Below are 23,599 nucleotides of genomic sequence, written 5' to 3'. Positions count from 1 at the left end.
GGAAAAAAAGGAGGAAGGAGGAGCAGAGTGAGGGAGGGAGAGAGGGGAAAAGAAACAAGAAAACACCCCCCAGTCTCAAAAGACACCGTGTATTAAGTGATAAGATAAATTATATTTCTAACTCATATGACAAAGAGTTGGTATACAGAACAAAGAACTTCTTAAACTATTTTTTTAATGTTTATTTATTTTTGAGAGAGAGAGAAAGAATGCTAGCAGGGGAGGGGCAGAGAGAGACAGAGACACTGAATCAGAAGCAGGTTCCAGGCTCTGAGCTGTTACCACAGAGTATGGTGCAGATCTCAAACCCACAAAGCTGTGAGATCATGACCTGAGCTGAAGTCGGAGCTTAAGTGACTGAGCTACCCAGATGCCACAAAATAAAGAACTTTTAAAAAAAAAATCCATATTTGAAATGAGCAAAAGATCTGAACAGGCGTTTTACAGAGAAGAAAAAGTTGGTGGCAAATTAACATAAAAAAATTTCTTACCCTCATTAGTAAGCAGCAAAATACAAATTGAAATGATATACCATTTTATGCTCACTAGTTTGCAAAAAATTAAGAAGTCTCACTATAGTGTTGACAATAGCAGAGCAGTAGAAACTCTCATACACTGATAGAGTGTAAATTGGTACACAGCTTGTCATTCTGTTGTAAAGTAACATTCACAATATCCTATAATCCAGCAATTCTGTTCCTAGAAGAATATCTCCAAAAATTTCTACAAATGTGTACCATTTGTACACATACAGGAATGTGAATATTGACATTATTCAAAAAGCCCCCAAATTAGAAGCCACTCAAATGTCCGTTGAATGAGGAATGAATAATTACAAGGTATATTCACAAAATGGAATATCATACAGTTATGAAAATGAATGAACCACAGCTACATACAATGTGGATGAATCTTCTCAATATTGAGAAAACAGATAACAAAGATATATGATACCTCTTTATAAAGCTCGATCAAAATTAAGTAATAAAGTATTTGTTTAAAACAATAAAAGTACTTTTAAAAGGAAAGGAATGATAAAATTCAGTGTGGCAAGGTGTCCCTTGGAGGAGATCAGAAAAAAGCATGCAGGTATCTTGGTAGTAGTGTTGATGTTCTACATCTTAAGTAGAACAAGGATTCATGAGTATTCCTTGTGCCGTTAATGCTTGTAGCTTAAATATGTGTTGCATATGTTCATTTGCATATAGTAAAAATCTTATAATAGCTTTCTAAAGAATGGCTAAGTAATAAATATGCCAAAATTTAAATGTCTAGTATGATCAATGCACTTTGGCATCAAGAAGGTGTCTGTCCAGATTGACAGCAGTGCACTCACTTGGGTATGTTAGTCTTTCAGTCAGTTACAAATCAACCTAATGATGCTGTCAGCCAGCCTATATTTCTCAGCCTTGTACACGAGGATATCAAGTTCCCTTTCTAAATGCTCACAAACCATCTGGTTAATATTTCCTCTAGACTTTGCTAGGGATCAATGTCAGCTCTTTTGGAAAGGTATTTTATCCATATGTGTTCTCAGGAAACACCAAATGTTAACAACCCAAACAGAAGATAAAGATTCATTGCTACCTAAAGGATTCCAGAAAAAAAAGTAAAAACAAAAAAAGCCTATCTTATGCTTCATGCTTCAGTGCAGTTGTCAAACTCCACATATGGATTGTTTTCCCCTTTCAGCATCTTGGAAAATGGACCAGAAAATGCAGCTCTTCATCGAGTCTGTCTTTGATAACCACATTAAAGTCATTTCCCTGTGTGTTAAGACTAAATTAGAACCATTATTGTATTAATTACCTAAAGATTTTTAACACAGAGAGACATCTGCTTATTTCATTAATGGGAGCCATGGTCTCAGAAAATGTCAGTTCTTCCCTTTTTTTTAATTGAATTAAAGAATTTTTTTTAGAGTTCAGAAAATCTAAAGTTATTTGAAAATAAAGATCTAAAAAAATTTTCCTCACCAAGTTTATAAAGGAATAATTTACACATTGTACATTGCATGCATTCAAAGTGTACAGTTCAGTGAGTTTTGACAGTTGTATATGCCCACAAATCATCACCCCAATTGAAATACAGAATATACCTATCATGCCTAAAAGATTCCTTATGCCCCTTTACACTCCTTTCCTCCCTCATTTCCGTAGAATATACCACTGATGTGCTTTTTGTCTATAGATTAGTTTGCATTCTATACAAATAGAATCATACAGTACATACTTTTATGTCTGACTTCTTTCTTTCAGATTTTGAGACTAATCCATGTTGTTGTTTATACCAGTAGTTTCTTTTTATTGCTGACTAGTAGTATATTGTACGAATATGCTGCATTTTGTTTAACCATTCACCTGGTAATGGGCATTTTTGCTGGTTCAGTTTTTGACTGTTGGGACTAAAGCTGTTGCAAATATCCATAAACAAATCTTTGTATGGATATGTTTTTATTTTTCTTAGGTCTTACTGTGTTTATGGTTCATCTTTTTTCATCCATTTGTTTCAACCCATTTGTGTCTCTATACTTAAAGTTTATCTCTTATAGACAGTATGTAATTGGGTTTTGCTTTTTATCCATTCTGCTAATCTCGGCCTTTTATTTGGACTATATACTCCATTAACATTTACCCTAAGTATTGATATGGTTGCATTTAGGTATACTGTTTTATTTTTTGTTTGTCTTCTCAGGGTTTTCTTCACCTTTCCCCTGCTTTCCCGCTTTTTTTAGATTATTACTTTTAGATTGCTTCTCAGCCTTTTAGCTAAGATCAAGTGTAGATTATTACTTTTAGAATTCTATTTTATCTGTTGTCATTTAACTATCCTTCCGTGCATTACTTTTTAGTGGCTGCTCTAGGGATTATGTTATATATCCTTAACTTGTCACAGTCTACTCAGAGTCCATTTCATGTAAAACATAGAAGCCTCAAGATTACGATATTTAAGGGGTCCCTGACTGACTCAGGCAGTGGAGCATGTGACTCTTGATCTCAGGGTTGTGAGTTTGAGCCCCATGCTGGATGTAGAGGTCACTTAAAAAAATAATAAAATAGGGGCACCTGGGTGGCTCAATTGGTTAAGTGTCTGACTTCAGCTCAGGTCATGATCTCATGGTTTGTGAGTTCGAGCCCCACGTTGGGCTCTATGCTGACAGCTAGCTCAGAGCCTGGAGGCTGTCTTCAGATTCTGTGTCTCCCTCTCTCTCTGTCCCTCCCCTGTTCACGCTCTCTCTCCCCCTCAAAAATAAATAAAATGTTAAAAAAAATTAATAATAAAATAAAATAATTGTGATGCTTTACATAAAATGTAGAAATATTACAGGGATTAAAGGATATTTTTAAACTTTTCTGCAGCCTGCTTAGAATTAATATAGTACCATTTCATGTAAAATACAGAAACCTTGCAACTATATAGACACACAGACACTGTCTTTTATGTTGTAGTTGTCATGTGTATTACGTATACATTATAAATTACACAAGACAGTATCATAAATTTTGCTTTAAACAATCATGTGTATTCTAAAGAAACTAAGAGAAAAAAGTCTTTTATGTTACCTTTTCCAGTGTTCTTCATTCATTCCTGAAGATCCAAGTTTCCTTTGGATATCATGTCCTAAAGGTCAAAGAATTTTAATATTTCTTGTAGCTAGTTCTGATGATGACACATTCTCTTAGTTTGTTATTTATCTGAAAGTGCATATTTCACCTTTATTCTTTAAGAGTATTTTCTTGTATATAGAATTATGGGTTGACAGGTTATTTTTTCTTTCAGCACGTTAAAAATGTCGTTCCACTGTCTTTTGGCCTTCCCTGGTTTCTGATTAAAAGTCTCAGTCATTAAATCACCTTCCTCTGTATATAAAGGATCATTTATCTGGCAGCTTTCAAGAATTTTCTCTTTATGTTTGTTTTACAATGATGTGACCAGGCACAGATTTCTTATTTAGGGTTCACTGAGCTGCTTGAATCTATAGTCATTCTGTGCCCAATTCCAATGTGTGGGGGCAATTTCCCACAAAAGCAGTTCTCCTACACCAGCTGGGTGTCCTACAGCTTAACTCAGCTCTAGCACTATCCAGAGATAGCATCAGATCCACAAATTAAGGGCTCTGTCCCACAATAATTCCGCACCTGCACACATGTGCACACATGCACATGCACACACCAGATACCGCTTACAAGTCCAGGTTGTCACCTATGCTTCTGACTGATCAGCTATAAATCAGAGGTTCCAATGACCACCTCCTTGGATTTGATTAGTTTGCTAGAGTGGCTCATAGAACTCAGAGAAACATTTTATTTACTAGATTACCATTTTATTATAAAAGGGTAGAACTCAGGAACAGCCCAATAAAAGAAATGCATAGAACAAAGTGTGTGAAAAGAGAATCAGAGCTTCCATGCCCTCTCCCAGTACCCCACTCTCCCCAAATCTCCTCGTGTTCATTAACCCAGAAGCTCTCTGAACCATGTCCTTTTAGGGGGTTTTATGGGGAATTCATTGTATAGACACAACTGATTAAATCGTTGGTCGTTGGTAATTGATTCAACTTCCAGGTCCCTTTCCCCTCCCCAGAGGCCACTATGTGGAACTGAAAGTTCCAACCGCTTAATCACATGATTGACTCCTCTGGCAACTGGACCCCATCCTTAGGTGCTTTCCAAAAGTTGCCTCATTAATACAACAAAAGATACCTTTATTGCTGTCATCACTTAGGAAATTCCAAAGAGTTTGGGAGCTCTGTGCCAGAAACAGGACAAAGACCAAATATATCTTTCTTATTATAAGTTACAGTATCACAACCTATATATAAATTTATATCCTTGACTCAATGTGGGAAATTTTCTGCCATCATCTCTTCAGGTATATTTACCATCTCATTCCCCTTTGTCTCTTTTTCTGGGACTCCAATTACCCACGTGTTAAACATTTTAAAATTGCTTTACAGTTTTCCAAGCCTCTGTGGTTGGTTTTGTTTTGTTCAAACTTTTTTCTTTCTCTTTTTCAGATTATCTCCATTGACCTATCTTTAAGTTCACGGCCTCTCATCTCTCATCTCCACTCTGCTCTTAAGCCCATGCAGTGAATTTTTTTATTCAATATTGTATTTTTCAGTTCTAAAATTTTTATATTATTCTTTTTTATATTTTCTATTTCCTTGTTGATATTTCCTATCTTTGCATTTATTATGAATATATTTTCCACTCCTCATTTAGCATAATTATAATTTATGTATATAATTATATAATTATGCTGCTTTAAAGTCTTTGATAAATCTGATAGTGGGGCGCCTGGGTGGCGCAGTCGGTTAAGCGTCCGACTTCAGCCGGGTCACGATCTCGCGGTCCGTGAGTTCGAGCCCCGCGTCAGGCTCTGGGCTGATGGCTCAGAGCCTGGAGCCTGTTTCCGATTCTGTGTCTCCCTCTCTCTCTGCCCCTCCCCCGTTCATGCTCTGTCTCTCTCTGTCCCAAAAAAAAAATAAATAAACGTTGAAAAAAAAATTAAAAAAAAAAAATCTGATAGCTTTCTCATCTCAGTGTTTGCTTCTGTTGATTGTATTTTCCTTTGAAACCGGGTCACATTTTCTGACTCTTCGTATGCCAAAAACATTTGGGTTGTATTTTGTGAATGTTGTTATAGGGACTCTGGATTCTACTATATAACTCTGAAAAGTAATTGTTTTGGTAGATAATTAACTTTGTTAGATTCAAACTGTAATCTGTCATGGCTTGCAGTAGTCAGGGACTCAGATATCATTTGCATTAACACTAAACTATGAGCTGCTTTCAGTTTGCCCCATACATGTGTAGTGCAAGGGTCAGCAAGATGCCTGGACTGAGTTTTAAACACACAATTTTGGGTTCTCTGGCTCCCTCCTTTCTTGGATTTTTCCTCACTTTCTGGAATCTCTGTTTGCCCCAGGCTCCTTCCCCTGGTAAGGCCAGTGAAAGACAGAGGCCTTTCTATTAAGGTTTTAGCTAGTATGCTAAGGTAACACTGAGGTCACCCTCAGGGGAACCCATTCTTTGCTGGTCACTTACTCCCAAGTTTCAATTCCTCTCTGAAATACACTTTTGTTCAATCTCCACAGCCCTCAGCTGTTAGTTTTTTACTACACACACACACACACACACACACACACACCCATGTGTGCGTGTGTGTGAATGTATATATATGTGTATATAAAAATGTGTGTGTATATAATCTATATCTAGAGTTTATAGCTGTTATTTAGAAGAAAATCAGTTTGTAAGGTATTAGAACCCAACCAGTCGGGAAGTCACTATTCACTGTTGATCAGTTTGGTTCTTTCTTTTTACCTCCTCTTCTATCTTCCATTCACTTCAGTAAGCTCAAGTGCTCCATCATTTCTCTCTGTCTTTATGAGACTATAACTTAAAAGAAGTTCTTCTGACTAAATCCCAACTCATCTCTCCACCTCCTTTCTCCTTCTCATCCTTTAGCACCTACCGATGCACATACTACCCCAGCTTTACTTGGCAAATGACCTTTCTTATTTCCACCCAGCCTTGGACAATCTGGCCACTTTCCCACCTGAAATTGGCCCCATCATATACCTAGCACTGGAGCATTAGTTAGCATATAGACCCAAGTACAGATGTAAATACAGTATAAGATAAAGGTAGCCTCTCAAATTACAAGAGCAAAAATGGACTTGTTCCAGAAGTGGTGCTGGGGCAACTGGCTAACCATCTAGAAAGTATTCCAAGTGGACCAGGGACCTAAATGTAAAGAATGATATTTAAAGAGTAGTAAAAGGAAACACTGATATATTCCTTTATAATCTTAGAATAGGGAAAGTTTCTCTACCTATGACTCAAAATCCAGGTATAGTATTTTTTTAACTACATAAAAATTAACTGTATAAAAACAAAAATATAGCAAAATAAAAATATGGCATGGCAAAAGCCACCAGAAGCAAAGTCAAAAGACAACTTAAAAACTAGGTCAAAGTATTTGCAATTTGAATCGGGGGGGGGGGGGAGGGGCGGGGTGTAGAGAGGAAGAACTAATATCTCTAATATAAAAAGAACACTTAAAAACTTAGAGGAAAAAAAGACAAAAACCCTACAGAAAAAATGGACAAAAGACATGAGCAGATAATTCAAAAGATATTTCAAAATGGCCCTTAAACATGAAAATATTTTCAACATCACTCATAGTTAGAAAAATGAAAATTAAGATCACACTGACATACTACTTCCCACCTGTTTAAAAAAAGTATGAGAACACATTCTGTTGGTGAGGCTACCCATCCATACATTGCTGGTAGAATGCACAGTGGCACAACCCTTTTGGAGAGGTATTTGGCAATATCTAACAAAATGATATGTGCATTTACCTTTTGTTTGTTTGCATTTTTTTGTTGCTGTGGATTCATTTATTGAAATTTTTAAAATTTTAGTCTCTTTTTAAGTTTTTATTTAAATTCCAGTTAGTTAACACACAGTGTAATATTAGTTTCAGGTGTACAATTTAATGACTCAACACTTCATACATCATCCGCTGCTCATCACAAGTGCACTCCTTAAACCTCATCACCTATTTAACCCATCCCCCCACCCATCTCCTCTCCAGTAACCATCAGTTTGTTCTCTATAGTTTAGAGTCTGTTTCTTGGTTTGCCTCTCTCTTTTTTTACCCTATGCTTGTTTGTTTTGTTTCTTAAATTACACATATGAGTGAAATCATATGGTATTTGTCTTTCTCTGACTGATTTATTTCACTTAGCATAATACTGTCTAGCTCCATCCACATCATTGCAAATGGCAAGATTTCATTCTTTTTGATGTCTGAGTAATATTCCATTTTATATATATAGCCCATCTTCTTTATCTATTCATCAGTTGATGGACATTTGGACTGTATCCATAACTTGGCTATTGTAGATAATGATGCTATAAACATCAGGGTGAACATATCCCTTTGAATTAGTATTTTGTATTCTTTGGATAAGTACCTAGTAATACAGTTGCTGGATCATAAGGTTTAGTTCTATTTTTAACTTTTTGAGAAACCTCCATTCTGCTTTCCAGAGTGGCTGCACCAGTTTGTATTTCTACCAATGGTGCATGAAGATTCCTCTTTCCCCACATCCTCAACAACACCTATTGTTTCCTGTGTTGTTTATTTTAGCCATTCTGACAGGTGTGAGATGATATCTTATTGTACGTTTGATTTGCATGTCCCTGATGATAAGTGATGTCGAGCATCTTTTCATGCGTCTGTTGGCCATGTGTATGTCTTCTTTGGAAAAATGTCTATTCATGTCTTCTGCCCACTGTATAATTGGATTATTCAGTTTTGGGGCATGTGCATTTACTCACCGCTCCCATTTCTAGAAATACAATACCCTGAAGATGTACACTTCCAATAGCACAAAAATCCATACATATATACAGGATCGCAAAGCTGTCACACAGTCCGTCTAGATATGTTTTATGATTTTTTGGGTCTCTGTGTCTTTTTTTGCATATAAATTTTTTTAATATTTATTTTTTTTGAGAGAGAGAGACAGAGACAGAGCACAAGTGGGGGAGGGGCAGAGAGAGAGGGAGACACAGAATCTGAAACAGGCTCCAGGCTCTGACACGGGTCTCGAACTTGTGAGCAGCAAAATCATGACCTAGGCCAAAATCAGACAATTAACCAACTGAGCCACCCAGGCACCCAGATGGATCTCTGTGTCTTTTTAAAACTGTTTCTTCTTCTACCAAGCTCTCCAGTAAGTTTTATATTCTTTCTTGGTTCCTCTTACTTTTGTTTTCATCTCAGACTAAATCCTTACTTTGGCTCCATTGGGCATTACAGAGACAAAGCTCTTTGGGCTAGTTCTTGGGGCCATGCTAATATATTTAGTGCCTTCCCAGCCCCACACCCTCTTCATTCAAACCTCTTTTTTCAACTATTCTATTTTTTTTTTAATTTGAGAGAGAGAGAGAGTGTGTGAGCAGAGGAGAGGGACTGAGGGAGAAAGAGAGAGAGGTCATGTGGGATCATGACCTGAGCCAATATCAAGAGTCAGATGCTCAACCCACTGAGCCACCCAGGCGCCCCCATTCAAACCTCTTAAATAACCTGCTTTCCTGTTCTCCCTCACCACAGTGCCTATGAAAACACTTTCTCCTAGTCACCTTTTCAGATTTGTGTTGCAATTTACATTAAAGGCTTTTTTGTTTATAGACTATGTAAATATGTTTGTGCAGGAAAAAAAGACTCTTTAAATACTGTCTAAGTCTAGTATTTTCCAAGTTAAACTATGCTTTAGACTTTGGTATCTCAGTCAGGAGCAACCAACCTCTTTTGCATGTGGGTTGTATTTTTTTTTTTTTTTTTAGTAAAATGAAAATAGAAATATTAAGGCCCATAAATGAAATATGTTTTCTTACAACTTGTATACTTTATTGAAGAGAAAAATGTCACACACATGAAAGAGAGAAAGAAAGAAAGAAAGAAAGAAAGAAAGAAAGAAAGAAAGAAAGAAAGAAAGAAAGAAAGAAAAAGAAAGGAAGGAAGGAAGAAAGAAAGAGAAAGAAAGGGTACTGGATTTTAGTGACTAAAATGTTCACATGCAGACAGCTAGAAGGCAGTTTTCTAATCTTTCATACCTTAGGGACAGCTGGGTGGCTCAGTCAGTTAAGCAGCCGACTCTTGATTTCAGCTCAGGTCATGATCTCACAGTCATGATCTCATAGTCTTATGAGATTGAGCCCCAAGTCAGGCTCCGTGCTGAGCGTGGAGTCTTCTTGGGATTCTCTCTCTCTCCCCCTTTGCCGCTGCCCTGCTTGTGTGCACACTGTCTCTCAAAATAAAGAAATAACATTTAATCTTCCATCCCTTATAGTTGCATAATGCCTTAAAGTCTACAGAGTGCTTTCAGGTATCAACATTTTTTTTATATCCAAATGAATGCCAAGCCTAGGTATTACTATCATTCCCACTTTACAGATGGAGAAATTGAGCTTAGAGTGATGAGAGACTAGTCTAAGATCACAAAGTAAGCAACAGGCTGGCCAGAACTAGTTTATCCTGTGCAGTGCAGCATTTATTGAGCTCCTGTTGTATGCCAGACACTGTGCTAGTGCTGGGGGTACCGAGGTGGATAAGGTGCTGAATCTGGTGCCCTCAGGCATACACACACCCTTCACTAACCCAGACCCTTTCCTGCATCTGCAGGATCTCCTCTGGGGTTGGGCTGCCCAGAGCAGGGTGCCTTACACGACTCAAAACAGGATGACTAGCAGGGAATACCATCAGCTCCTTGTAACCAGGGTTGTTCCTGTGGCTCCAGAGGTGGGATTAGGGGTGCAGTGCCCATGGGGCAGTCCCCACCATCAGTCATAGCCTTCTGCCCCCCTTACAAATACATAAGCCTAAGAAAAAGAGATTCTAAAATCTCCCAGCCAATGTAATTGCTCTGGAAACATTTTCTTTTCCTAATTCGTCTGCTTACTTTGAAATTAGGTTGGGATCTATTTCAGAGCTAGGGAGGCCCGTAGTTCCTGAGTTTATTACTCACAATGTAGAACATCCACCGTAAATCATTTCGTGATGATTTTATTCTTTAGTTGAGTCTTTTTTTAGCCCACCTCAGGCTATATCAGCTTGACTGTCTACCATAGAACTTCCTGGGTAGCCAGCTAGGCTGGGAAAGAGGCATGTCCACTTCAGGCTGAGGGGTCTCTGCTTGAGCTCTGCTCCTGGGATTCCCAGATTCCTTTCCTCTCCTTCCACCACCACTCACTACCACCACAGAACAGGAAAGCCTGTGTGGGATGGCTGAGCAGAGACATGTGGGCATTCCATGCAAGCTAATAGTTTTGTACACCTGCAGACAAATATTTCTAAAATACTAATTCAACAATTGTTTAGGAGCTAAAGGCTACAAAGAGAAAGAGAAAGGAAAGAAGTGCTGGCTGTGCTCTGTCCCAATCTTGCACATTTCCCTAAGCAAAACCTAAGCCTCGCAATAATGGAAAATACCCTTCTTAGAAGCTACTGTAGTGCCTACCTCTTGTTACCTGCACATGTGCCTCTGGAGTCCTCATCCTTCACCCCAGCAGCTTATCAGCCAGGCCTCACTTCTCCCTTATTCTGCTTTAGCCTTCTTGCTATTCCTCCAATAGCAGGGATAGCAAGACTCACTCTCACTTGGTTCAAGTCTCTGTTCAACTGTCACCTTCTTAGAGAATACTTACCTGTCCAGCCAAACTAAATATTCACACACACACACACACACACACACACACACACACACACACCATACCCTTCTCATGCTTTATTTTTTTTCATACTGTCTATCATTATCTGTTGTTTTCTGTTTCAATCATTTGTGTGTTGTTTGTTTATTGTTTGTTTGTTCCCACTAGAATGTAAGCAATGAAAGCAGAGACTTTGTCTCTTTCATTGTTGACAAAATTAGTGCCCAGATCCTAGAAGGCACTAAATAAATAATTATTGGAATGATGGATTAAATAAATGAAAGGATGAATGAATGAATGTCATCACTGCTTTCCCTGAGAACAGTTCTGGGAAATAAATTCTATCCTCATTATAGTTCTAGTGATGTTTTACCTCTCTTGGAGATTGGAGCCCTGGGAAGATAGTCAGCACTTGGTCAGTCCTGCACTCATTGCCCTGCGGAGTCTGCACCACCATAGCCATCACTGCCCTGTCACCTCCTGTCAAGGAGCTTCTCCTTTCTCCCAGGGTCCAAGGATCGCCTCCACAAATGAGGCACGTGAGTTCGCAAAGACAAGCCAGACTGCCCCCAACATTGTGAACTGTTGGAGATCATCCTCATGTCATTGTTGATTTAAAGACAGTGGTTGGATGGCTCTGCATAGTTGTTCCTGAGCAAACTTTGTCCACTCTGATTACTTACCCTAGTTATTAACATCCTGTACTACCCCTGTATTCAGAAGGTAGACAGCACTGATTGCAAACAGGCCCAGGGAGGTTAAGAAATCACAATTCTGTAGTTTTTTTTTTTTATGTTTATTTATTTATTTTTGAGAGAGACAGAGTGAGTGGGGTTAGAGCAGAGAGAGAGGGAGAAAGAATCCCAAGCCGGCTCCATGCTGTCAGCACAGAGCCCAACATGGGGCTCAAACTCATGAACTGTGAGATCATGACCTGAGCCGAAACCAAGAGTTGAATGCTTAACCAACTCAGCCACCCAGGCGCCCCCACAATTCCATAGTTTTTTGCAGTGGTTCTTGACCTTTTTGGGGTCACAGCACTGTTGAGAATCTGATATAAGCTAAGGGCCTATCCCCCTCCTCCACCCTATTAGAATACACCTATACATGTACAGATGGAATTGTATACAATTTCAGGGGGTTTCCAGAACCACTAATGCCTATCCTGCCCAAGGACAAGCCATATGAGGGCCATTTGAAAAGGAACCATTCTGGCCTATAGGCCTGGGAAGGGTCTACAGGACTGAGCTGGAGCACCATTTTCCTGGGCCTCAACTTTAAATATTCTACATCTGTTTGTGTGTTAAAGTGTTACATTCTCCCACCTTAAACACATTTCCATTGTGGAACCCTGTTTTAGGGTTGAATTCTGAGAAGAACTGCTTTAGGCATTACCTAAATTCTTATTATTCTCAATGATTTGGCCTTCTTAGTTTTTCGTATTATTGTGGCCCTTCCAGAAAAGCTTTCAAAGAGCTCAGTAAAGGGTATCACTACATGTGGCCACAGGAGGGCAGGGCAAGTCCAAACACTGACTGTGAATGCTGCCTGCAGCTGGCTGCAATGTACCAGTCCTTCCTCCCTTGTCCTAACCACCCGAACACCCAGAGCCGCACTTACTCCTGTAACCTTCCTATTTCATACCGTCAGTGGGACCTGTCTCATTCAGTGCCCAGTGCCCTGCTCGCCAGTCAAGGTGGGAGCTGCTCTTCAACATCTGAGAAGTGAGAAGTCTCTTCCCCATCCCCCAGGTTTAGCGCATTTCATTGTTTGTGAGAAACACAGTTCTGCATGTCGGTGTTCTTACCTATGTTAGTGGTGGGGAGAAAATGCCATTTCTTGGACCTGTGCATGCCATTCATACATAATCATCTCACTTCTTCTGCCTCACTATAACTATGAAATGGGTTGTACTTTGTCCAAAGTCACATAGCTAACAACTTTTTTTTTTCAATGTTTATTTATTTTTTTGAGAGACAGACCATGAGCAGGGAAGGGTCAGAGAGAGAGAGTGACACAGAATCTGAAGCAGGCTCCAGGCTATGAGCTGCCAGGACAGAACCCAGTGCAGGGCTTGAACTCACAAGCCACGAGATCATGACCTGAGCCAAAGTCACCGCTTAACCGACTGAGCCACCCAGGTGCCCCCATAGCTAACAACTTTTAAGTCGCAATTCAAACCCTGCTCTTAACATTACATCCCACCACTTTTCATAAACTCACGGAAAGAGAAGAAAACCCTTCAGAAGAAACAAATTAGCAAATGTAATTAGTATTGCCCAAATGGAGCCCACAGATACCCAAGAGGTGCTGATTAAACCCAAATAAGGGAGAATATAATTAAGGATAACTTCCGGGACAGAGTCAGTTCCCAGTTGAGTTCTGGGGGAGGAGCAAGCCATGGATTGACAGAGTAATAAAAGCACTAAGGAAGGAAGGAAGTCATGTGGTAAGGAGACTAATTTAGTTGAAGCAGAAGAGTTACAGGAAAAAGTAATGAGAGCTGAGGAAGGGGAGCAATTGTTTAACACAGCAGGCATTTGCTAAGCTTCAGCTGTAAGCTAACTACTGCGCTAGGGGTTAGGGAAATGGGCACATAGGATCTCAACAGGTAGGGATGGGGAGGAACCATATGAGCCATCACAGAAGAAGGGAAGGGTGAGGTATGTGAGGAATAATAAGTAGAAGCAAATGGTTTAGGGTAAGTGAGGAGCATCAAGAAAACGACCAAGGAAGGCAGTATGTGCTCTTTAGCAAAGGAGGGAACTGATGAAACCATGTTTTAGAAAAATTAACTGGTAGTAGTACCTAAGAAGTACTTGAAGGGAAGGAATGGAGTTCATAGGACAATTAAGAGGCTACTACTATGATCCAGACGTAAGGAAAGGAATGCCTGAACCAGCGACAGAGAAAATGGAAAAGAAGTTCCCCTCTAGTGTGTTCTGGTTTCCACATTAGTCTTTAGCTTGGACAATGTGACTGGCCCTGACAAGCTGCTGGCTCCTTTCTAAGCCTGCAAAACTGTGGGCTTAAATATGAAGCTTACATGAGGATTTTTTCAAAGGAAGAAGGTCCGCTCTGCGGCTCTCCCAAGAACCTGTAGTTAAGAAGTTGGAAAAAACTTCAGTAACACTGATGGGGTGTCTGCAGGGAAGGCTGGCATTTTCCTTCATAAAGGTACCATGTTTCAGGCTTCATTCTTCAGCTTTACAAGATCGGAAAGTTGATTTTGTCAGTATCCTCTCAGAGATAGACTTACCTTACCAAGCTCAAGACCAAAGTATAAGCCAGAATATTTTAGACAGAGAACCATAACCACCATAACACCAAGAACACAGAGACCTGACAAACACTTCCTTCCACTGGGACAGGTCACTGAGCCAGCATGCCCTCTCCTCCTAGCCATACTTGGATGAGTGCTGCCTGTGCATGCCCCTCTTGCTCTCCTTCTCTGTGCTCCATTTCTGGCCAACCCTCTCCCCTTCTAATAGACACATTCGTTCTTTGGATAAGCCAGTCCCATCCATAGGCTATAGCCAAATCTTGCTCTGGTCAGTAAGCCATTCTCTTTTCCTAAGGTAACTGTTTTTCACTGACCTCACCACTCTGTGTTGATACTATAGTTTAACAATTGAGAAAACTCCTCTATTTTTCTATTTCCAGATGTTTGATGGGAGATAACTTTGCTGTGGTTTCCTTATACTGCCATGGTAGGAGTTTCTAATCTGCCTTTTCCCTGAGGAAAAGAAAAGAAACACATTTTTTTTTCTGCAAAATTCCACTGTTTGAACTTGAAACCATATTTTCTTCTCCACTCTCTGAGATCCTTTGCTCAATTCCATTTCTTTAGTTCTGTATGTGCCTTCTTATGCTTCAATAATGATTTTGCCTCACTGAAGTTCTGGATTCAGTTCTTTGCATACTTGTTACTCAAATTGAAGTCCAGGCCTCAAGCTCAGAAAAATCAAATTACTTCTTTTTTTGCCTGTGACAAAATAAAATTCACATTATTTTTTTTTTAGTTTTTAATGTTTATTTATATTTTAGAGAGAGAGAGACAGAGAGTGTGTGTAAGTGGTGGAGTAGCAGAGAGAGAGGGAGACACAGAATCTGAAGCAGGCTCTGGGCTCTGAGCTGTCAGCACAGAGCCCAACGCGAGGCTCAAACCCACAAACTGTGAGATCATGACTTGAGCTGAAGTCGGATGCTTAACCGACTGAGCCACCCAGGCGCCCCTATAAAATTCACATTATTAAAAAGATAGTTTCCCTTTACTCACGAGGAATATTTCTTAGGCAGTGACTTCATATTTATCACTGTAGTACCTAAAGCGTTATGTGACAGATGACAGTGTGAAGAGGAATGGTCAAGAATAATGTAGTTTTTTTTATGTTTTCACTCTTATGTGGATCCTGAGAAACTTAACAGGAACCCATGGATGAGAGGAAGGAAAAAAAAAAAAAAAGAGAGAGAGAGAGAGGTTAGAGTGGGAGAGAGCCAAAACATAAGAGACTCTTAAAAAATGAGAACAAACTGAGGGCTGATGGGGGGTGGGAGGGAGGGGAGGGTGGGTGATGGGTATTGAAGAGGGCATCTTTTGGGATGAGCACTGGGTGTTGTATGGAAACCAATTTGACAATAAATTTCATATATTTTAAAAAAGTAATGTAGTTTTATAAATTCCTTAAAGGAAAAGAGTATCATAATATTTGTACTCAGCACAATATTTCATCTTCTACGTAGTACATAATAAAAATTACTGCTTGATGGAATGAATGAAATACTTAGCCAGTGAATCCTCAGAACTGTTATGGAAGATGGCAGAGTTTTAATCATGCTAGTCAAAGAGAAATGCATTTGGAATCCCTTTTCAGCCACAGCATAAGTCGTTAAGTATGACATGAAGTCATCTGAGTCTCCCCACACCTCCCCATGTGGTACCAACACGCTGGACTGAAGCCCTTTGTTCCCTGTGGAGTCTGCCACCTCTGCCTCCTTGTCCTCAGGAATGTCGTTCTAGAAATAAACCAGCCTTCTCCCTGGGGTCTATGAGTCATACACAGAAGTTAATTCATCAATTTTCTTAGGCTCTTTGTAAAAGTATTTCAGAGAGTCCCTCATGGTGAGGCGAAAAAAATCAGGTTTCTTTTCAGTTTCTTTCCAGCTCTTGCCTCATTTCCTCTCTCTGTGCTTCCTCTACCACCTTATATTTGGCTTTTACTGACAACCTTTACCTGCAGACCCAGACCCCAGTTCCTGAGCTAGTGTTGCCTGAAGCAGGAAGTAGACCAGCAAAGCCTCACCACCCCACATCCCTAGCTCCTTTCACTCAGATTTGAAATCAAATCATACTCTACCAGACCATTCCTGTCTTCCTGGCCGCTAGTCACACTTGTGAGTTACAGCGTGCCAATGACAGACTTGTATAATCGTGTCAGAGGGGAAGCCCGGGAGTACATCATTTTTTTTCCTTTACTTTTTTTAAAAATTTGCTTTTTATAGAAGAAGCAATAACTGAATACATTTTTACTGTGAAACAAGAGCTGAAGAAGCTGGAGTCCCCTGGGTTTTTTTTTTTAATTTTTTTAATGTTTATCTATTTTTGAGAGAGGGAGAGAGGCAGAACACAGGTGGGGGAGGTGCGGGGAGGGGGGGGGGGGGGACACAGAATCCAAAGCGGGCTCCAGGCTCAGAGCTGTCAGCACAGAGCCCAACGCAGGGCTTGAACTCACAGACTGTGAGATCATGGCCTGAGCTGAAGTTGGATGCTTAATTGACTGAGCCACCCAGGTGCCCTCTGAAGTTCCCCCCTTGTTAACTGAGTATTTAACTTGCATTGCTGATTATTTTTTTGGCTGTTTTTGTATTCCAGAATGTTTTCTAAATACAATGAAATTCAAACAGTATAGAAGTTTGAATGATACAAAGGAAACGTATTTCAGAACTCTGCCCTGTTTCCACTCCTGTTCACCATTAACAATTTGATGGTAGCCTTCCAGACCTTTGTAAAACGCATTTACATTCATACGTATGTACTTAATCCAATGATTTTATTTTTATATCAGTGGGTTCATGCTACACATCTGTTCTACAACTTTCTTTATTCACTTACTGTCTCTTAGCTTTCCATGTCAGTACATTTAACTTTATTTTGCTTGTTAACGGCTGTATAATACTCCAAAGGTTGAGTGTGCCATAAGTTATTTAAACATTCCCCTATTGATGGGTATTTGAATTGCTTCCTGTTTAAAGGCTTTAATTAATTGTTATTACAACAACGCTGACTGAACATCTTTGCATATGTGTCTGTGTATAGTAAGAATGGCTCTAAGCTAGATATCCAAAGGTAGAATTGGCATGTTAAAAGATGGGTACATTTAAAATTTTGCATTTTTCAAGCTTTACAATTAAAGAATTAAATACTTTACCCATTAATCCCCTTTCTTCTTCAGAGAGTTCTGTCCTGGGAACTGACATTGACCTTCAGACCATAGACAATGATGTTGTCAGCATGGAGATTTTCTTCAAAGCCTGGCTACATAACAGTGGAACAGACCAAGAACATATCCATCTTCTTCTTCCTTCACGGTGTTTCAGCAACATTTCCAGATCCGGAGATGATTCAAGTACACAGCCCCAAAAGACATATTATATAGGCTATAATTATCTTAGTCTCAGATTAAGACTAGATTTGTGAGTCATCAGAATACGAGTAGTTGAGGTTTAGGGCTGTTCAGTGTAAGCACAAAGAATAAGAAAAGAACTTCTAAAAAGTGACCACAGTTAGAAAACTGAACCTAATTAAGCCTAGATAGCAAGGGCCAGTTATTTAGGAGCAAAGAATTAGACACCTCAATAATAGGGCAGCACCTAAACTATACAAAAGCACAATGAATCATATATTTTTCTCAGGTTTTTCATTTTGAATTGTGGTAGATATTACTGACATAATAATTTGAGGCATGCTGGTACCTCAACAATATCAACAAGGCCTATGAGAAGGTAGAGAACCAAGTTTTTCTTCTTTTTTTTTTAAGTTTATTTATTTATTTTGAGAGAGTGCATGTGCGTGAGTTGGGGAGGGGCAGAGAGAGACGGAGAGAGAGAGAATCCCAAACAGGCTCTGCCCTGTCAGCACAAAGCCTGACTCAGGCCTGATCCCACGAACCATGACATCATGACCTGAGCCAACCAAAATCAAGATTCCAGTGCTTAACCAACTGAGCCACCCAGGCGCCCCGGTAAAAAACCAAGATTAAACCAAAATTAAATAGAGGTGTGCTAGATAAAGACACCTAATTGAGGTAAACTAAAGCAACTACAGAGGCAGGCCCCACAGAGGACAGCTAGTAGCCCAACTAGTAGAGGTGGGAGTTCTTTGAGAAAAATGGGTACAGCCTCCCACCCACAAAGGGGAAGACACATAGCGGTCCTTTCTTTCTGAGGATAGCCATCAGATCTTTACCCTCCCACCCCCATTTCATCCCAGAGCCTAGAATGCCTTTGATGACTTGACTTGATTTCAGTCTGTCTTTCCTTGGTGTATAAATCTTCTTCCCTGGACCTCCTTTCCACCCCTTATGTCCAAAGCTGGTGGTGCCAATTCCTCCCTGTCCCATCTTCTGGAATCCACTTTGTATATATTTTTCCCCAAACACTATATTACCTCCTCTCCTCCTGCATTATCCCATTTCATCTTCACCAACCACCACAAAGCAGGTACTATTACCATATGTCATTGAATCTAAGATGCTATCAACTATGAGATACACCATTACTTTATGTACCACTAAGAAAGAAAAACTGTCAATTAAACATGACATAAATGCTTTCTTGTCACTCAGAAATATTATTTTATCCTTACTGTGAAGTTAGGGTAGTAAATATTAAGAGTACGTACCTGGCCAATGGCAACTGTAAGAAACACATAACCTACACACTGGTATTTTTAAAAAGTCCCTCATGTGATTCTTACTGAGAATTACTGGAACTGTAGTCTCAACAGTTCGGAAGCTCGGAAGGCTGTCAGCCCAGAGAACATTCATCAAACCCAGGTCTGTCTGCTTGTTGAACCAGGACCCTCACCTACTACACAACCCACCTCATGCTGGGCAGTTCTGAACAAAGATGCTGCCTCATGCTGGCACTTCTTTCATTAGGCGAGCGGGGGCCCTCCAAGGCCAGGAACTCCTGCATCCAGCCTTTCTTCAACTGTTGCACAGCACTTGCCCATGGTATTGTTGAGAGTTTCTCTACCTTTCCCCTCCCTCTTTCCATGGCTTTCGACACCTGGGTCAAAGCCAGAATGTTTATCTCCATCTGCAGTCATTTTTTTGGAAATGTGCAGGTCTTCAGGGTGCATGGCGGAACTTAGATCCAGACTCCGTAGCTCTTCTGCTGGAGATGCCCAGCCTGGAACCCAGATGCCCAGGCACAATTGGAATGAGGTCTGGGAAAAGTAGGCCCCCTCCAGGATGGGTGTGACCTACCTGAGAGTTTATACAACCACAGTAAAGACCATAGTGTGGTTATCCATTATTTAAAAAACTGATGCATTACCACACTGGATTTTTGGAAATGTGGCACACCATAAAAATAAAACAAAACAATACATACCCTGAGCTCCTCTCCTCTAGAATCTTCTGAGGACTGTTCCTTAGATGTTCACTTGGACTCCTTACCAGGTTTTTCGCCCACTCTACCTGCTTCTGTAGCTGGCCAGGGCCTCTCACACCCGCTCTCCAGGTGCTTCTCTCAGAGGCCTTCTGACAGAGTGCACAGTCAGCTTCACATGAGTGTCTTTTCTCCTTTCATGGGTTTCAGAGTCTGCCACCTCTGCATCTGGGTTCTGGGTGATGAGAAGCACACCTAATTCTAGACTCTAGTCCTGCTAAGACAGCTTTCCCAGCTTTGGAACACTGTTGAGACTACAGTTCCAATAATTCTCAGTAAGAATCACATGAGGGACTTTTTAAAAATACGGGCATCTGGGTTCCATCTCCAAAGATCTCAATTTCACTAGTGTGAGGTAGGGCCCAGACATCAGTATCTTTTAAAAGTTCCTTAATAAAAAGGTGATTCTTATCACAACCGGAGTTGAGAATCTTAGCCAGATGAACACAGCTCTCCAGTCCTAAAGCCCAAAGACCTAACAACGGAGAAGTCAGGCACAGAGGAAATGAGGGGAGTCGTAGGCCAAGTCCCTCCTGCTGACTTCCTGGGCTCTGAGACATACCAGGCCAAGACCGTCTTACCCAAAATTAATGTCTACATCTGACTGCTGGGCCCAGGAGGGCCAGCTGAATCTGACATCTATTCTGCCATCCTATTTCTTTTTCTGCATTATTTATACTTTCATTTTTACCTCATGTTTGTTAACAGTATTCAAACCTGGTATACATTTCATTGAAAAACTGTAATATCAAGGATTCGAGCCTAGTGCAACAGAACATGTACACTGTGGCATGTGAATGTACCTGCCAGAGCAGAACCTTACTACAGAAGAGCGTAATACCTTGATGAATAATTTATACCTAGATGAAGCCCCCTCAGAACTGTTGTCTGTTGCCACAGTGATGCTCTAAAAGGTTCTATGCTTGGGCTTCTTTGGGGAATTAAAAAATAAACTATTTCAGGGACTTATTCCTCCCCCTTCCCTGAATGTCCCTAGATAGGCCCACAGAGAAATAGCAGCTGTCAGCTGACTCTCTGACTTCTGCTTTCCTGCTCTTCCTTCATCTGACCTATGGTCTTGCCAAAGCTTAGCCACAGGGAAGCAGCAGAGGCAAGATTTCCATCTGTGATTGCAGAGGGTGTCTGCATATCGTAGTATTAGCTGCCTCCTCCACAGAGGGCACATGCTCCTCTCAGACTGGATCACAAGCCAGGTCTCTCACTATGAGGCAACTGCTCAGCCAACCCAGAAGTAAAATAAGCAAAAATCATATCAGACCCAGAAAATAAGTTAACTATTGTATTGAGCAACACTGTAGGTCCAAACCTGCTCTGCCTTTCCAAACCAGTCATACTTTCCCCTTTCCACTCCCCTGCCTCCTCCCAAGCTTTGCTTGCCTGGTGGATGTGGAATGGGTAGCAGATGTTGTCTCTTAATCACATACCCTGAGGTAGCTTGTGACAAACAATCCCTCCCCCAATGCCATTTTTATTGTAGTGTGCCTGAAATGTGATCTCCAAGAGCGACTTCTCAGCCCATCCCTGCTCCCTGGCACAGCTGATGGCTCCTTGAGAATGGATGACCCCAAAGGAGACTTCAGCACACTTTACCAGATGGCCTCCCAGTCATCGGCCTCTTGTTACAAGCTCCGGGTGATCAAGTATGGGACAAGGGAACTTCCCCAATCCATGCAAATGCTTATTTATTCTCACTGGTTCCAACTAGGAAGTCCAGAGATAGAGGGCATCTCCAAGTGTCCCACAGGTGGGAGTCAGTTCCAAAGCAGCAAGTACAGGTATGAGAGTGAAAGAGCAAGGTCAGGTTTCTCAGTATGTGGAGACAAATGGACAGATGGTGGAAGATGTGCCTCAGTAGGACATTCTAAAGGCTGGATGAGGATTGGAAATCCAGAAAGTCTCTGAACGTGGAGAAAAACAAGATCAGCAGTGTTTACCCATTTAGCAATGGGTTTGAATGTTTGTTGAATACCTTACTGTGTTTAGGCATCAGGACAGAGATCTGACCTCCAAGGAACAAAGGGTAGATAGGATCAACCCCTGCCTTGCCACTTCTCCAAGTACTAGAATTCCTCCCAGGGGAGCCAGTTCTCAGGGAGAATTAACAATGATGGCAAAGACCACTTTTTCTGCTTCCTGGTTCCTATCACAATGCCTGTGCACAAGTATCTGAGTAAGCTTATCCATGGGTTTGTGACCATAGATGCTGCTGGGGAACTTTCTTAAATTTATTCTCTTCTTAAATGCATCCTCTGTCAGTACCTTGCTACAAGAAAGCCAGAACTGGGATGCAGATGGTTAGCATACTGTTGAGTTACAGGGTTATTGTAGCAGGGGTGTTCTGGGAGTGACCCCAGAGAAGTCACTTGGAATGGAATGAGCTCAGGAGAAGTAATATCCATCAGTCTACAGCCCTCATGATGTTTGCTTCACTCATTGATTAACAGGCTTTGAGATTCTACTATGTGCCAGATACCTTGCTAGGTGCTGGCCATGCTAAGGTGAATAATTCACAGGCCCTAACCCAAAGGATTTCACAACAGAGTCTTAGACATAAGCTGAGTTTAAGCTGATCTGGGGTCAAGGTTCTAGATATTGCTGAGGAGACTTTCACTGCCATTGTCTCTTGCCAGGGCTCTAAATTCCAGTGGGATCTGCGAGTCATTGACATATGGACTGCCCTTCATCCTCAGACCCACAAGCTGTTGGCAGCTGGACTGGGATGAGCTAGAGACAAATCAGCAGCATTTCCATGCTTTGTGTCACAGCCTGCTGGTGAGTATCCATGTCCCCAGGTGAGGAAGAAAAAGAGTTAAAGCACCAGCCATAGAAAAGTAGCTAACTTAATCCTGACCTGATCCCAAACCTGTCCCAGTTCTCAAGAGGACAGGAAAAAACTAGAAATACTCTGAAATGTGGATTAAATAGGACTTGCCTTTTTTGTTTCATGATATAGAGAATACTTCCTGAACTCAGTTACATGACACTAAACTCAAAAATCCCTAATTTTGTACATTTAAATGGAAACAGGGCATTTTCCATATAATTAACTATGGTTTTTTTGTTTGTTTTTTTTTAAATTTTTTTTAACGTTTATTTATCTTTGAGACAGAGAGAGACAGAGCATGAACGGGGGAGGGTCAGAGAGAGGGAGACACAGAATCTGAAACAGGCTCCAGACTCTGAGCTGTCAGCACAGAGCCCGACGTGGGGCTCGAACTCAGCGGACCACGAAATCATGACCTGAGCCGAAGTCGGCTGCTTAACCAAATGAGCCACCCAGGCGCCCCTAATTAACTATGCTTTAACACTATTCTCTTTCTAACACCAGTCGGGAAATTATGGTTTATTTAAATGAATAAGCCCTAGGCTGTGCCAGACATTTTGCTAAACTCTAGATACTCAATCGTAACATGATAGGCATTATCCATGGCCTCAAGAAACTTACTCTATAATAAAAGACATAGAATTATATATATAATTATAATTTAGAAGTTAGGGGCACCTAGGTGGCTCAGTCAAATAAGCATCCAATTATTGATTTCTGCTCAGGTCATGATCTCATACTTCATGAGATCAAGGCCTGCATGGGGATACGCGCTGACACACAGAGCCTGCTTGGGACTCTCTCACTTTCCCCCTGCCCCTTCCCTGTTCGTGCTCTCTTTCTCTCTCAA

The 23,599-nt window shown here is 40.7% G+C and overlaps 1 protein-coding gene across 4 annotated transcripts in view; it reads left to right on the top strand.

The window, feature by feature from the left end:
* Positions 1–23,599, top strand: part of M1AP (meiosis 1 associated protein) — a 69,587-nt gene that overhangs the window by 29,408 nt on the left and 16,580 nt on the right. For all 4 annotated transcript variants that reach the window (XM_053200815.1, XM_053200816.1, XM_053200814.1 and 1 more), the window contains exons 5-7: positions 17,684–17,857; positions 21,403–21,565; positions 22,556–22,697. In XM_053200815.1, the coding sequence (XP_053056790.1) occupies positions 17,684–17,857; positions 21,403–21,565; positions 22,556–22,697 (479 nt within the window). The remainder of the gene's footprint in view (positions 1–17,683; positions 17,858–21,402; positions 21,566–22,555; positions 22,698–23,599) is intronic.

Source organism: Acinonyx jubatus, chromosome A3, assembly GCF_027475565.1.
Source record: "Acinonyx jubatus isolate Ajub_Pintada_27869175 chromosome A3, VMU_Ajub_asm_v1.0, whole genome shotgun sequence".
Classification (NCBI taxonomy): Eukaryota; Metazoa; Chordata; class Mammalia; order Carnivora; family Felidae; genus Acinonyx; species Acinonyx jubatus.
This window is presented reverse-complemented; position numbering and strand designations above follow the sequence as displayed.